The sequence below is a fragment of the Echinops telfairi genome, unplaced genomic scaffold, assembly GCF_000313985.2.
Source record: "Echinops telfairi isolate 266 unplaced genomic scaffold, ASM31398v2 ScPeMD7_47;HRSCAF=170, whole genome shotgun sequence".
NCBI lineage: Eukaryota > Metazoa > Chordata > Mammalia > Afrosoricida > Tenrecidae > Echinops > Echinops telfairi.
In genome coordinates, this window is record NW_022103945.1 from 446144 (window position 1) to 461934 (window position 15791).

The window sequence follows — 15791 nt, forward strand, 5'->3', positions numbered from 1 at the left end:
AACAACAACAAACCACTGACAAAGAACAAATTAAAACACACCAAGAAAGAAAAGTTTGTAGTTAGTTCAAGGATCGCTGGCCTTTAGGAGTGTTTTCCAGTCCAGTCTGTTGGGGCACCATGCCCTGACCCCAAAGTCCACCTTTAGCATTCACTGGGGACCTTGCTGCTCCATTCCCTTGCTGTTCCGCTGCACTCCCCCAGTGCTTTGAGGCTGTAAATCTTTATGGGAGCAGACAGCCTCGTCTTTCTCCCATGAAGCAGCTGGTGGGTTTGAATCACTGACATTTGATTAGCAGTCCAATGTGTACCTGACAGCAACACCAGTGCTCCTTACTGAACTGGACAGGGAAGAGTATTTCTCATGTCAATCGTTAAAGCAGCTTTATCTCAACCATTTTGTTTGGTTTAAAAGAATGCCCTTACATACTTACATTTTAATCAGAATGAGTCACAAGAGTCTCAAGATAATGATTATATTTTTTATTTTATTGCTATATTAGCAATGAAAATAAATTGTGAGAAGCAGGAAAAGCATGCAATGTCATGGAGATTTTTGAGTAATGGAGGTACCTATTGGAGGTTGAAAATGGTATATCCTGTAGGGAAGGCAAGAACCACACACGCAAAGCTCTTACATGGTGGATCATTGATAGCATGGGCCATGTGAGATTGACACACCAATAAGAAGTTTTCAAACAATGATGATGGACCATTGGCTACTTGTGCCCTCAACCAGAGAATATGGAGACAATATCAGACAATTCCTAAAATCTCTACAAACACATAGGTTTACAAAATGAAGCCTGGAAAACTAAGACAACACTTAAGCAATGTTGCAATTTGCTCCCCGGAGGACATCCTCGTTTTATGATGTTTGCACACATTCTTTCTCCTGTTGGATAGCTGCAAAAAAAAAAAGAAAGAAAAACAAAAATTCATTAAGAGGGGATTTCCCTAATATTAAATCTAATTTCTTTCCAAAGAACCCTTTGCCAAGCCATATAAGGTTGTTATATATGCTTTAAAGTCAGAACAAGGCATTTGACCCCAAATCCTCACAGTAGGCATATACATGTGAGTGCTGGCGTGTATATTAACTACGTAAACATTCACTGAATCTGCATCTACTTCATTTTTCTTTTTCCATCTGAAAGGTAAATTTACACTGTTGCCATTATTTTCCCATCTATTATTCTGAGATTGAGAAATAACTAAAGCATTTTCTTCCATTTCTTGATCACTACACATTGTAGGAAAATATACCCTTTCAGATGATTTTCATTGACTTTGGAACTCTCTCCAATAATGGTGATATGTCCAAAAGTACCCTTAATCTTTTGTGGATCTATTTAAAAGTTTCACCAACAGCCTGTACCTGCAAAGAGCAAAATCAATCCCTGGTGTGTGGGAGCTCTGAGTGTCCCCAAAATTTAATCTTACTTACTTTGTGGGAAATTGTACTTACCAAGACATAGAAGATTTTATTTACTGAGTCTATCAACTTTTACCATCTTTTATTCACACTAGAATTCCCCCAAGACTTACTTTCCTTCGAGGGGAGAGTATTTTTTTCTTCAGTATTAGTTTTCTTCAGTTTTGACTTGTCAAACTTCTCCACTTCGGACAAATCTGGCTTATCACTCATCTTGCCTAGAGTAGTAGCAACAACAAATGCACATATTACAGAATTATAATTAGAGTGAAATTATTATCAGAACCAACTATTACCACAGCCACTGAGTAGCAATGTGTATTTTGCTCGATGATTGTTAATGGAAAACCAGCAACAAATCTTAGGACGACCATTTTAAAAATTCAAATATTTTCAGTTCCATATCACTACTCCACTTCTGATAAGAAGCAGTAAATGCTTTCTGGAGCAAGATACACTAGAATCCAGGAACCAATATGTCCGACTCCTTTAAAACCACAGCAAAGGTGAAATGGAGGTGAGAGAAGCACAGAAGAGACAGGGATAGAAGAAAAATGGGGACTGACTTTAAGCAGCAAATGGTTTTGTAACAGAAGATAGCAGGATTTGCCCACCTTTGTTTTCTATTCATTTTTCTTGATGTTTTCACTTGGGGAGCTCGAGCAGCCCTCAATAGCATGGCATAAGTTGTACTAGTTTCTGGCCATTTTACCTGCTCAAAGGTAGTAGATTTAAGGAGCTACAGTAAAGGAGTAAAGAGGGAGGGGATTTAATCCAGTCATAACTAATTACTTGTCTTAAGGCATCTCCTGGTGGTTCCAATATATAAACACTTTAAGAAAAGGGGCAAGTAATAAGGTCCATGATTTGAGCAGAATAGGATAAACCAAAGAAGGGTTGAATCTTCTTTCACTGCTACCAACATGATAGAATGCCTGGGCCCTAGAAACATTTGAGTTATCCAGAACAGACAATGGGAGATTCCAGGAACTGGGAAACAGAGCTCTCCAGTATCTGGCCCCACCCTGGTGGGCTGAGACCCATCTAAATACCCAGAGGCAAATGGATAGGCCCCCAATCAGCCCAGAGTCCTGTATACGACTTCCTCCAGTCGAGGCCACCCTAAAACCTCTTGTGCTCAGCTAGCAGACACCAATCTCCAAAATTAGAAGAATCAACATATAAATAATAATAGGAAAACTGGGCGCCTAGCCACTTGGGAGCGGCCCAGGAAGCGCATTTACCTCGGAATCCACCCCCCCACCCCCCCCAAGCCTCCTACCCCCGCAGGAGGACTCAGCACCAGGCAGAAGGGCTGCCTTGGAAGACAAAGGCACTGACTCGCCCAGCGTCGCAGACACTAAACGCCAGCCCCAACCCCGGCCCCTCCAACTTCCTAAAGCCCCCTGCACGCCCCACCTTACAGCCCCCACACCTTCCGGTCCCCTTTGTCCTCAGGCTCCCAACAGGCCCCAGGTCCTCACCTGAAGGTTTGAAGATCCGCTAAAGGATAACCTCAGGCTTGACACAGGATTTCACTCAGGGCGAGGTTAGTGTTCCCGCGCAGAACCCCGCAATTATAAAACAGTAGAAGGCCCCGCCCTACTCTTCTCTGATTGGTCAAGGGATCACAGGCTCCCTTCCTCGCCCCTCCCTTCGTTTTTAGCTTTGAGGTTCTCAGCCCTCAAACTCCCTTCCTTACTTATAGGCTCAGCCCCTGCAACAGTCAGAACCCCCTTTTCCAGACCCTGCTCCAGCCTTCTGATTGGCCAAGACCCTGCTCCCTTCCCCCTTCCCTGCCTGCTTTAGTCTTGAGGATTCGCTTTGCCTTCATCCTAAGTACATTCACTCCTGCATAATAATAGTCACTGGTCACTATCATAGTGACCCTACAGGACAGGATGGGACTGCCCTGTGAGTTTCTGAGGCTATAACCCTTTACAAGACTCAAATTCCCCGTTTTTCTCCCATGATAACAGTAACTTCTACAATAAACAAGAGACATTTTTGCCCAAGTACCTTGGGGTGTCTGCAAAATCCGAGATCCAAGTTGAATCCGGTTAATGACCGAAGGACCAAGCTGTGATTTGGAATTGATGCTTAGAGTTGTGTGTTCTGATGTTTGTCCAGGTCGTTACTAATTGAAATATCAGAGGTTCGAACCTACCAACTACTCAGTAGAAGAAAGACGTGACAGTTTGCTTCCATAGAGATGAAACCAAACCCATTGCTATTTAGTGGATTCTGACTCACAAGGCCCCTATAAATACAGAGTAGAACTGCTCCATAGGGTTTCTGAGACTGTAAATCTTTATGAGAGCAAACAGCCTCATTTTTCTCCATGAAGCAGCTGGTGGGTTTGAATCACCAGCCTTTCTGTTAGCAGCCCAAAGCTTAACACACTGTATCACCAAGGCTTCTTGGACACACTATGGGGCAGTTTTACTTTGTGTCCTATAGGGTCTCTAAATCGGAATTGACTAGATGGCAGTGGTTGTGGTTCTGGTTAATTGAGGTAATAAAGCCATGATAGAGCAGAATTTTGGGACAACAGCACCACCCAGTGTCTACTAGTGAGAGAGAAAAGTGAGAATTCAGCAGCAACTTGAAAGGAATATAGGTTCTGGATACTCAGAACCTAAGAACATTAAGGAGCTAAAACTATGTTTTAAGTATGCACTCCACATTTTCCATATGGTCCATGTACATAGCTACATAGATCAATAATCATACTTAGCCTAAAAATACAAAATTGGAGAGGGAAACAACTTACAACAAAATTAGTATATCACCTCAGTGAAAAATAGAACTAGAAGGAAACTCAACAAAGACAAAGAAGAACTAAACAATACAATCAATTTGACCTCACAGACATTTTAATAGTTTTATTGACATGATTCACATATCATATAATTCAATAGTTCAATCATATTAAGAGTTGTCCAATCATCATTACAATCAATTTTAGAACATTCTCTTACCTCATTTCCATCCAACCTTCCCTGCCACGTCCGTCAGAAATTATTAGTCCAGTCACTGGACTAATATAAATATCCTGGATTTCATACACAGGAAAACAGACAAAACAAAACAAAAAACAATAATGACTAAATGAAACCGAGAAAAAAACCTCAATTGAAAAGAACACAAAAAATATTAAAAACTGGAATGAATTTAAAATGGTCAAAAGGGATATCAAATTATGTAAGGTGTTACATTTTAACCAAACTACATCTGTAATAATCCACTTTACAGTGCACACTGTCTGCTATCAAAGCTGTTCACCTCCTTGGATTATGGTCTCAGGGAATTTACTGGAGGCTTAGTCCACAAGAGAACAGTGCAAATGGATTTGAGACTTACAGGGTCATCCTTGGCCTTCTTCAAACTGGTTGTTCAGAACTTAAGTTCTAATACTATTTCCTCTGGATCTGGTAAAATGGGAAGAAAAGTAACCAGTGGGAAATCTGGTAAACGACAGGAAGGAAGGCCCTCAAGAAGATGGATTGGCTCAGTGGCTGCAACAATGGACTCAAGAATAGTGAGAATGGCTCAGGACCAGGAAATGTTTCATTCTGTTGTGCATAAGGTCACTATGGGTCGGAAACAACTCAATGGCACCTCACAACAAATACAATCTCTAGATTTGGACTTTATGATTTATAATCCTTGGATCACACAGGCTGTGTGCTTCTTCCATGTGGATTTAGTTGACACCTCACTTAGATGGCTGCTTCTCAGAAGGCAAGCCTTTAAGACCCTAGACACTATTCTTTCTGGTAGCTGGACACCATCTGATTTCTTCACGTGTTGCTATAGCACCCCTATCTTCAGCAATCTCTTCATGAAGGCCAATGTGACCTCATAAACATTTACAGAACACATTACCCTACAACAGCACAATATACATTCTTTTCCAGAGCACCTGGAATATTTTACAGTATAGAGCATGTGTTAGGCCACAAAGTTAGCCTCAATAAAATTTAAAGCATTGAGATACCACCAAGCGTCTTCTCTAATTACATCACAACACTATAAAATTAGAAAGCAACGACAGAAAAATCAAATGCATAAAAATTGATTAAACCCTGCTTAACTATTCTACAGTAGGAGAAATAATAAAATAAATTAAGGAATTACCTGCATTAAATGAGAATGAAAATGAAGCATACCAAAACTTTTGGTTTGCAGCACAAGCAGTGCTCAGAGGGCAAAATACACCAAAGAACACATATATAGGAAAAGAAGAAAGAACCAAAATCAACACCTCAATACAACATCTCCAACGATTAGACTAAGAGCAGCAAAATAAGTTTATAGTCAAGAGAAGAAAATAGATAGTAGAAATTATAGCAGAAATAAATGTGACAAAATAGGAAAAAACATGACAAAAAGTTGACTCTTTGAAAGAATTACCAAAATTAGCACATCACTGGCAAATCTAACAAAGAAGATGCAAATAACAGAAATTAAATAGGCACCATTAAAACTGAAACAACTAAAAAAGATAATTAGAGAATACTATGAAGAACTATGCCCCAACAAATTTGGGAACCTAGAGAAACGGACAACTTTCTAGAAATATGCTACTTACCTGAACTAACACAGACTGAAATAGAAAATCTGACCAGACCAGACACATAAAAAAAAGAAGAAATTGATCGTCATTTAAAAAGGCTCCCAACAAAAAAGTGTGGGCCCAGATGGTTTTATTGATGATTTCTACCAAACATTCAGAGAAGAGCTGACACCAAACTAGTGAAGAATTTAGAAAAAGATGGAAAGTTCTCAAAATAATTTTATGACTCCAGCATAATCCCGCTACCAAAACAAGTCAGAGGCATCACTGGAAGAGCCACGTAAAGACCCCTACCAGTGCTAAGACGCTTATACCGCCACTGGACCTACAAGTTTTTCCACTCACTGGCCTGTGATCTTCCTGCATTCGGCACCATTGCATGTGTTGCATGAGTCTGAAGAGGAATGTATAGATTGGTATCAGATACATGGGCTAATATTGAACTTATGGACTTGATCTGGACTGGGCTGGGATGTTTTCTCAATAGTCTATTGCTCTTGTATATAAAGCTCTTTCTTATACACATATGAGTGTCTATGAATTTGTTTCTCTAGTCAACCCAGACTAACACAAAAACTATAGATATATGAATGGATTTTGGACTCCCACTTAATTCTCGCCCCAATCTAAGAACAACTAGGTCTTATGACATGACCCTGCTCAATGCTTGCCCTCATGAAGAGATCATTGAAGTTATGGGTGCGATAACAGAGTTTGGTGAAGAAATCAGATGGTGCCTAGCTATCAGAAAGAATAGCGTGTAGGATCTTAAAGGCTTGTCTTATTACAAGCAGCCTCTAAATAAAGCATCAACTAAGTCCACATGGAAGAAACAAACCAGCCTGTACGATCCAAGGGTTGTAAATAGCAAAACTCAAAGCTGAAGGTGGGAAGGGTATCAGAGCTTAAATGTGAACACCCGGTTTGCAGAAGGCTATGAATGACCGTAGGACTCCTGGTGGCATAGTGGTTACACACTGGACTGAGATCACCAGTTTGAAACCACCAGACAGCTCTTAGGGAGAAAGATGGGACTTTCCATTGCCGTTAACAGTTACAGACTCAGAAACTCACAGGGGCAGTTCTAGCCATGTGCCAAATAGGGTCGCTATGAGTTGGCATCGACTCAATGGCAGTGAGTTTGGAGTTGGGAGTTTGGGATGGATGACATTGGAAGCCCAAAATCTATTTACAAGGTCCCCACATGGATTAAGCCTCCAGTGAATCCCCTCTGACCATAGTTAAAGGATGTGAATAGCCTTGCTACCAGACAGAGAGCATTGTAAAGTCAATTACGGTAGATGCAGTTTGGTTACAATATAATAATTTTCATTTGATTTCCCTTTTGACCCATTTTAAAGTTGTTTCCTTTGTTAATATTTTCTACTTCCTTATTGATTGAGGATTTTCTATGTTTTGTCTAGTCATTGTTGTTGGGTTTTTGTTTGCTTGCTTGTGTGTGATTTTTGTATGATGTGTTTTGTTTTTTATAATTTTCTGTATGTGAAGTCCAAGATAGGTCAATCGATAGGAACCATGACTGGATAGGGGTATGACAGGGAAGAATGGTGGGGAATGGGGAGCTAACAAGTAGTATGAGAAGAGAGAATTCTGAAATGGATTGTGGTGATGATTGCCCAAATCTTAATAGGATTGAACAATTAAATTGAATTATTTGTAATGTATATGCCAATTAAACCCTGTTTAATGGGCAGAGGGCATGCACAGCACTTCATCAAAGAAGACATTCCAGCAAAGTTAAAAAAAAAAGAAAACAACAAATGTTGGTGAGGGTTCAGAGACTAGAACCCTCATACACTTGTGGTGGGACTGTAAACTGGTACAATCACTGTGGCAAACGTAAGCAAACATCCTCAAAAGGCTGGAAATAGATATGCCAGCTCACCCAGCAATCCCTTTACCTGGTATATACCCTAGAGAAATAAGACCCACGGCATGAATAAATACATGCATACAGCATTATTCGCATTAGCAAAATCTTCACAACTGGACCTATAAGACAAAATATTGAAGTTGTCAAGGATTTCATTTCACTTAGCTCCACAGTCAAAGTCTATGGAAACAGCAGTCAAAACATTAAATGATGTATTACATGGGGTCAATTTGCTCCAAATAAAATAAAATAAAACTCTTTAAAGTGTTAAAAAGCAAAGGCATTACTTTGAGGCCTAAGTTGCACCTGAGCCAATCCATAGTATTTTCAATCACCTCATATGCAGGCAAGTACAGGACAGCAAATAACAAATGCTAAAGAAGACAAATGGAATATCTTATCATTTAATCTCCCTTTAGATCCATTTTAAAGTTGTTTCACTTTTTTTTTATTGTGGGGAGGGCATTACATGTGTATTAAGCCTCTGGTGAATCCACTCTATCCATAGACCAGGGATGTGAGTAGCCTTGCTATTATGCAGAATGCAGAGTGAATTGGAAAGTGGCTTATTGCCGATTCAGTTAGGATAAAATTTAACACGTTATCATTTTATCTCCCTTTGACCCATTTTAAATTTGGTCCAGTTTTTGTATTTGGGGGAGGGAATGTTTTTCTCTTTATAAAATACATGATACATAAATCCATACCCAGTAACTGGATTAAATGATCTCTTGAGGGGATGACTGGTGAGGTTGGGGGGAAATGGGGAGCTGATAACAATGAGTACAAGAACAAAAAAAAATTTAATTGATTGTGGTGATGACTGTACAACTCTAATGTGATTGAACTATTGAATTGTGTGATATGTGAATTATATGCCAATAAAGCTGCTAACAAAAGACTGAAGAAAAATTTATACATTAAATTTTGTGTTAGTGAAAACTATTGAAAATATTATGGACTTACAGAAAAACTGAAAATTTGGTTTTGTAATAAATAAATTCAGAATGTTCCTTAGAAACAAAGACGGTGAGACTTCATCTCAAGGTTTCGACACATTACCACAAATGACTAGTGCCTAGATAAGAACATCATACTTGGTAAATTAGAACACCCTCAATGAGATGGATTGACACAGGGTCTGCAACAATGGCTTCACTTATAGCAACAATTGAGAGGATAGTACAGGATCAGGCAGTGCTCCTTTCTATCGTGCATGGATAGCTATGAGTCAAAACAACCAAGAACAAAAACAACAATATGTTCATTCTAGGAATGTAGAAGAGTTCCTATTTATTCTATATTCTTGCCAACATTTAGTATTTTCAGAGTTCTTTTTACCAATATAATGGCTAAAGTGTTTAAATCTGGATTTCACAGATAACCGTATATACTTGAGTAGAAGCCAGCCTGAATATCAGCCGAGGCACCTAATTTTACCACAAAAACTCCATAAAAAATGTACTGAAAAACTCAGCTTATACACGAGTATATAGGGTATATCACAAGAATGAGTATATATTTATAGGATTTCTAGCCATATAAACTGACATACAACCACTTGTCAGCTTGTCATACTGTGGTGGCTTATGTGTTGCTGTGATGTTGAAAGCTATGTCGCTGGTATTTCAAATGCCAGTAGGTGTACCCAAAGTGAACAGGTTTCAATAAAGCTTCCAAACTAAGACTGACTATAAAGAAGGAATAAACTGCCCACTTCTGAAGAATTAGCCATGAAAACCTTATGCACACCAGTGGAGCATTGTCAGATACAGAAAACCTCATGAATAGCAACAGAACATTGTTAGATGTAGTGGCAGAAGATGAGTCCCTCGGTTTGGAAGGCACAGAAATTATGTCTGAGGAAACTCTGACTTCTCAAAGTCATAATGATGTGGATGGAGTAAAATCTTTCAGGACCTTCATTTGTTGAGGGGCATGACTCAAAATGAGAAGAAACGGCTGCAGCTTGGAACTTGTAGTGCACATAATATAAATCTAGGAAAATTTGAAGTCATCAAAAATCAAATGGAACACATAAAGATTAATGTCGTAGGTATTAATGGGTTGAAATGGTATAGTATTGGCTATTTTGAATCAGACAGTCATATGATTTACTATGCCGGGAATGACAAATTCAAGAGGTATGGCGTCACATTTACCATAAAAAAATACATTCTAAGATCTATTTTGAAGTACAATGCTGTCTGTGATAGGAAAATACTGATCTGCATACACGGAAATCCAGGCAATACAACTATTATCCAACCACTAAAGCTAGCGATGAATAAATTAAAGAATTTTACCAATGCTTTGTATCTGAAATGGATCAAAGGTGAAATCAAGATGCATTAATAATTACTGGTTATTGGAATACAAAAATTGGAAGCAAATAGGAAGTAACAGTAGTTGAAAAACAAGGCCTTGATAGAAATTAAGCTGGAGATCACAAGTGTAACTTATTAACTTCCCTAATAACCCTCTACCATCATGCGTATTGCTTGTGAGTTCTGCACAGCCACTGCAACGGATTATAAAACCCAGCAGAGAAATAAAACACCATGAGAGGGATGGTTGGTGTCAGAAAAAGATAAAAGAAGGATCGAGGCTGGAGGCATTTTTGACCTCTGGCTCTTGGCAATCAACCTTGGGTTAGTATGGAATCAGATTACCCTTCTCTTTTCTATAGCCAAAGGAGGTCAGTTATGGCTCCCATGCCGTTTCTTCAGGTGACAGACTTTCTTTATGAGAGATCAAGGCATATACAAAGCTGCATTGATTGAGGCAATGCCATATTGACACTAAACCCAAAATCCCACTCCTATCAAGTTGATTCTCACTGAATGACCCTATATAGGATTTCAAAGAATGTAACACTTAATGAGAACAGATAACTTCATCTTTCTCCCTTGGAGAGATTGGTGAGTTTGAACTGCCAACCTTGTTGTTAACAGTCCATCGCTTACCCAACAGCACCACCAAGACAGTGTGGGGAAACAAACCGGTGGAATAGAAATAGAGAGACCCACAACAGACCCAAACATAAATGAATACTTGATAATTAACATAATTGGGTGAGTAAATGATAGACTTCAACAAATAATACTTGGGTAACTGGGTATTTATAGGGACAAAAATTAAATTGTTACATTTGTTAAAAATAATTAAAACTCAATAAATTTGTGCGTACAATTTATTCTGATGAGTGATTCTATAATCATAGAGACCATTTTCATTCTATAAAAAGCAAATGACTCAAAAAACTGAATACTTTGAGGCTTTTTGTTTGTATGTTTGTTTGAAACAAATTGTCTGTCACTAAAGAATCCAAGTCCACTTCAGTTTCACTTTTCCCCCTTTTATAGTCACTTAGACCGATATTTAGATCTGGATGGGTTTTAAGGCTGTGCCCCTTCTCTCTCTTTTAATTTTAACTTGTATGTTTATTTATTTTGGTTTTTTTAAAAAAAATGCCCTGTGTGGTTACACAGTCTATCTCATCAAATTAAATCCATAATAGTATCCCATGTAATTTCTCATAAATGTGGTTCTTTTTTATTATTAAATAATTATTTTATTAGGGGCTCATACAACTCATCACAATCTGTACATACGTCATCTGTGTCCAGCACTTTAGTACATGTTGACTTCATCATTCTTACGACACCCCTGGTGTCAGCTCATTTTTCCCCCTCTCCCCATTGCCCCCTCCCCCGATAATTTATAATTTATTATTTTATCATATCTTACCCTATCCAACGTCTCCCTCACCCACTTCGCTGTCCGTCCCCCAGGGAGGAGGCCACATGTAGACCTTGTCCTCTGTTCCCCCTTTCTCCCTCTCCTTCCCTCCACCCTCCCGCCATTGCCACTCTCTCCACTGGTCCTGGGGGGTTCATCTGTCCTGGGTTCACAAATGTGGTTCTTTTTTGTTTTTGTTTTACCTCCCTCCATAATTTTCTGTCCCTTCCTTCTCCCTGTCCCCACCCCAGCCCCTGGTCTCTTAGTAGTCTTCCTTTTGGTGTGAAAACTTTTCTTTTTCTTTGTTGTTCCACCTAATAGTTGTGTCATTAAATATTTACCTTTATAAAATTGACTAACTTAGCTAAGCATCATGTTCTCTAGTTTAATTCATGTCTTTCGGAGTTTGACACAGTTGTCCTTGTTTTTTATTGATGTATAATATTCCATTGTATGAATGTACCAGAATTTGCTTATCCACTCCTCTATAATCTGAGTTTTTAAAAAATGATTTCCATCTTTTTGCTATTATGGACATTTCTGCAATAAACATAGGTGTGCATATGTCTGTTTGTGTTGTGTTCTTCACTTTTTTAGGGTATATGCCCAGTAGAGAGTTTGCAGGATCTTAAGGTACTTGTATTTGCATTTGTTTAAGGAAGTGCCATACTGACTTCCATAGTAGATATACAATTCTACACACCCACCAGCAATGTTTGAGTGATCCGATCTTTCTGCATACTCTCCAGCAATTATTATTTTCTGTTGACGTTTGCTAAAAGTGTTCATATGAGGTGATATTTCATTGTAGTTTTAATTTGTATTTCTCTTATGGCTAATGAACATTTCTTCATATGGTTGTTGGCCCCCTGGATGTCATCTTTAGTAAATTGTCTTTCCATGTCTTGTGGACCTTTATTGATTGGGTTATTTTTATTTTTTTCATTAATGTGCTGTGGTTTTCTATAGATTTTTTAAATTAGCCCTTTATCTGTGGCATCATTACTAAATCTTTTTCCCAATCATTTTGAGGCTTATAACAAGAAGAGGAGGGAAAATTATTGATGAACAATGGCCTAATCTTAGCATGACTGATTAAACCCTGCCTGTCTCTCTTAAGGAGCCTTGCTGACATAATAGGCTAAATGTAATTCTTTGTTTGTTTGTTAGCAGTTCAAACCCATCAGCTGCTCTGCAGGAAGAGGAGGTAACAGTCTGCTTCGGTTAAGATTCATAGCCTTGAAAACTCGATGGAGCAGTTCTATTCTGTGTTGCAGGATTGCTGAGTTAGAACCAACCCGATGACAATGGACTTGTTTTTGTTGTTCTGTTCTCCTCCCCTAACTGAAACCAAACTGACATCAGGTCAAAAAATGGCTTCTGGTTCTCCACTCAGCCATACTTTCCAAATTAAAATTTTCCAACCAGACAATTTAGGATAAAAGAAAAGCCTCTGACAGGAATTATTTTGATCAGGAATTTCTTTACATTGGATATTTGGTTCTGTGGCTAAGAGAACCCAACAATTAAAATAGGATGTCTACTATTATTTTTTTTCTATTTGACACATTGTGCAGAAACATTAATTCCAGATGAAAGGCCTACATGTGAAAGTCAAAGCTTCCTGAATTTGGCGGTTAATACGGGTGGGGTGGGGTGGGGGGAGTGGTGGGGGTGTCTTCCGGATGCCGTGGTGGAGGATTCCTGCAAAAAAAGACCAAAAAGCACTAACCATGAAGAAAAAGCTTGATAACTTGGACTATATTAAAATGAATCATTTCTGTTTATCAAGGAATCTGGATTTTCTGGTACATGGAGAATGAATGAATCCTTGAAACTATTGCTCTGAGCGGGGTGGGAGGGGAAAAAATGAGGACCTACTGTCGGGGGTTTAAGTGGAGAGAAAATGTTTTGAGAAACGATGTACAAATGCACTTTACACAATTGATGTGTGTATGGATTGGGATAATAGTTGTATGAGCCCCTAATAAAATGTTAAAAAAAAAAAAAAAGAAAATGATGATGGCAACATATGTAACAAATGTGCTTGACACAATAGATCTATGTTTGGATTGTGATTAGAGCTATACAAGCCCCCAATAAAATGATTTATATATTTTTTAAAAATAAATAAATAAAATAAAAAAAAGAAAAGAAAACACACACATACACGCACACTTCCCGCCCCGCCACCCCCGGTTCCTTGCACTCAGGCCAGGTAGCTGTTTCAGTCCCTCGCACCTAAGTGCTACTGATGACAAACCTCTGTTGTGAAATAAAAATACTATTTGTGGAAAAAAAAAAAAAAGAAACTATTGCTCTGAGAAAAAATTTAAACTTTCAGGCAATAAGATCTTTACATTTTTTTCTCATAACCATGTAGTAGTTGAGCATACCTAGTAAAGAATGTGTGCCTGGTGCCTGGTGTTCTTTTAAGCTCTTTCTGTAGGGAATCAAATTGATAACAGCAACTCAAGAAGCTAAGAATGTCGGAGAACGTGATCTATGTCTCTGGATTGTACATGTAGGAATTGCTGTATGTTCTGCTGCATGTAGCCTCCGCTACAACAAAAGTCAGATAAGTTATATCAAAAAGAAGAATCAAGAAGAGAATGAAATACAAAAAGGAAAACATGCCATGTAGTGGGGAATGGTACGTGCAACACAGATAAAAGAGAAAGAACTAGAAGTTTGAATACAAAACTTCGGGAAAGTCTTTGAAAAAGTCACTTAACCCAACATCAAAATGGACAAACATTTTGAACAGAGGCTTCACCCAAAAAGGGAACCCTAATGTCCAATGTTATATCTTCCAAACACCTCTCTGGGTGAATTCAAGCAGCAAGTTTTTCAGTTAGTTGTTGAATGATTCACTATTTGTACCCTTCAGGGACTCTGGACACATTAAAAGATGCTCACCCTCATTTAGTAATCAGAAACATAAAATTACGAGATGCCATTTCACATCCACTATATTAGTAGTACTGTAGAAGAAAAGGCCTGCCCATCCAATTCTGTTCAAATAACAAAGAAAGCTTGGGGCGGGGGGGTTAGTTCTACACGGGGTCACTGTGCTCACCAAACAAAGTCTGAATCTACTGTGCTAACAAAAGATGAGTAAAGTTGTCTACAGATGAGCATTGGGTCCCCATCACGTGCTCCCCTCATTCACGATGATATGATTCCCCCTCCCCCCCTCCCCCGCCTTTGGTGCTTGATACCTGGTCCCCACGACCCTTCAAGATCACACATGTTGGTGTGCTGCTTCCACATGGGCTTTTTTGCTTCTGGGTTACATGGCCGCTTGTTTACTTTCAAGCCGTTAAGACCCCAGACGCTGTATCTCTCGATAGCCGGGTACCATCAGCCTTCTTCACCACACTTACTTATGCACACATTCAGTGTAGCAATAATGCAACTCACAACCTTCCTCTAGTTCGTAAACGCTTCCTCCACCACACTCCTCCCCAACTCTACCTTGCAAACCTGGTTAGACCAGAGGATGCACAGCAGTGCAGATGGGAACTGGAAACACAGGGAATCCAGGACAGATGAACCACTCAGGACCAAGTGGTGAGAGTGCCGATACTGGGAGGGAAGGGGTGTAGAAGGGGGGAACTGATCACAAGGATCTACATATAACCTCTTCCCTGGGGGATGGGGAACAGAAAAGTGGGTGAAGGGAGACGCCGGGTAGTGTAAGATAAAATAAAAATAATAATTTATAAATTAATCAAGGGTTCATGAGGGAGGGGGGAGCTGGGAGGGAGGGGGTAGTTAGGAAAATGAGGAGCTGATTCTAGGAGCCCAAGCGGAAAACGAGTTTTGAGAATGATGAGGGCAACGGATGTATAAGTGTGCTTTACACAATTGATGTGTGTACGGATTGTGCTAAGAGTTGTATGAGCCCCAATAAAATGATTTTTTTTTTAAAAGAGCCGGTCGAAATCCCAATAAAAAATTTTTTTTAAATAGTTAAAGGAATTATACACTATTTTTATGTGGATAAACTAGCCCATGTGCGCTAAAAGATGATGCGATTAGAATATCTAATTGTCAAAGATACAAATATTTTTTTTAGGGAATTCTGTAATTTAAATTCAAATTCAAATGGAATTTTCTATTTAAAAAAAAAAAAAAGGA

At 39.0% G+C, this 15791-nt stretch overlaps 1 protein-coding gene across 3 annotated transcripts; it reads right to left on the reverse strand.

Annotated features, from left to right (window-relative positions):
• Positions 1–467: 467 nt before the first annotated feature.
• Positions 468–4469, reverse strand: LOC101641813 (thymosin beta-15A). 3 transcript variants are annotated; one of them, XM_045290657.1, is made up of 4 exons: positions 2919–2975; positions 2049–2173; positions 1548–1652; positions 468–905 (listed from the first exon to the last, which is right to left on the reverse strand). In XM_045290657.1, the coding sequence occupies exons 3-4, from the start codon at positions 1645–1647 to the stop codon at positions 868–870; spliced, it is 138 nt and encodes a 45-aa protein (XP_045146592.1). In that variant the 5' UTR covers positions 1648–1652; positions 2049–2173; positions 2919–2975; the 3' UTR covers positions 468–867. The 3 variants fall into 3 exon arrangements, with proteins under 3 accessions (XP_045146592.1, XP_045146593.1, XP_004717784.1); XM_045290658.1 differs by lacking the exons at positions 2049–2173; positions 2919–2975 and adding an exon at positions 4416–4469; XM_004717727.2 differs by lacking the exon at positions 2049–2173 and having other exon boundaries at positions 2919–3022.
• Between the last annotated feature and the right edge of the window lie 11322 nt (positions 4470–15791).

What these genes read in the sequence shown, in the direction of transcription:
- LOC101641813 (XM_045290658.1), bottom strand. Translation starts at nt 1,647, where the DNA reads ATGAGTGATAAGCCAGATTTGTCCGAAGTGGAGAAGTTTGACAAGTCA. An exon ending in TACTCTCCCCTCGAAGGAAA is followed by an intron (nt 906 to 1,547) that starts GTAAGTCTTGGG and finishes TTTTTTTTGCAG; the next exon opens with CTATCCAACAGGAGAAAGAA.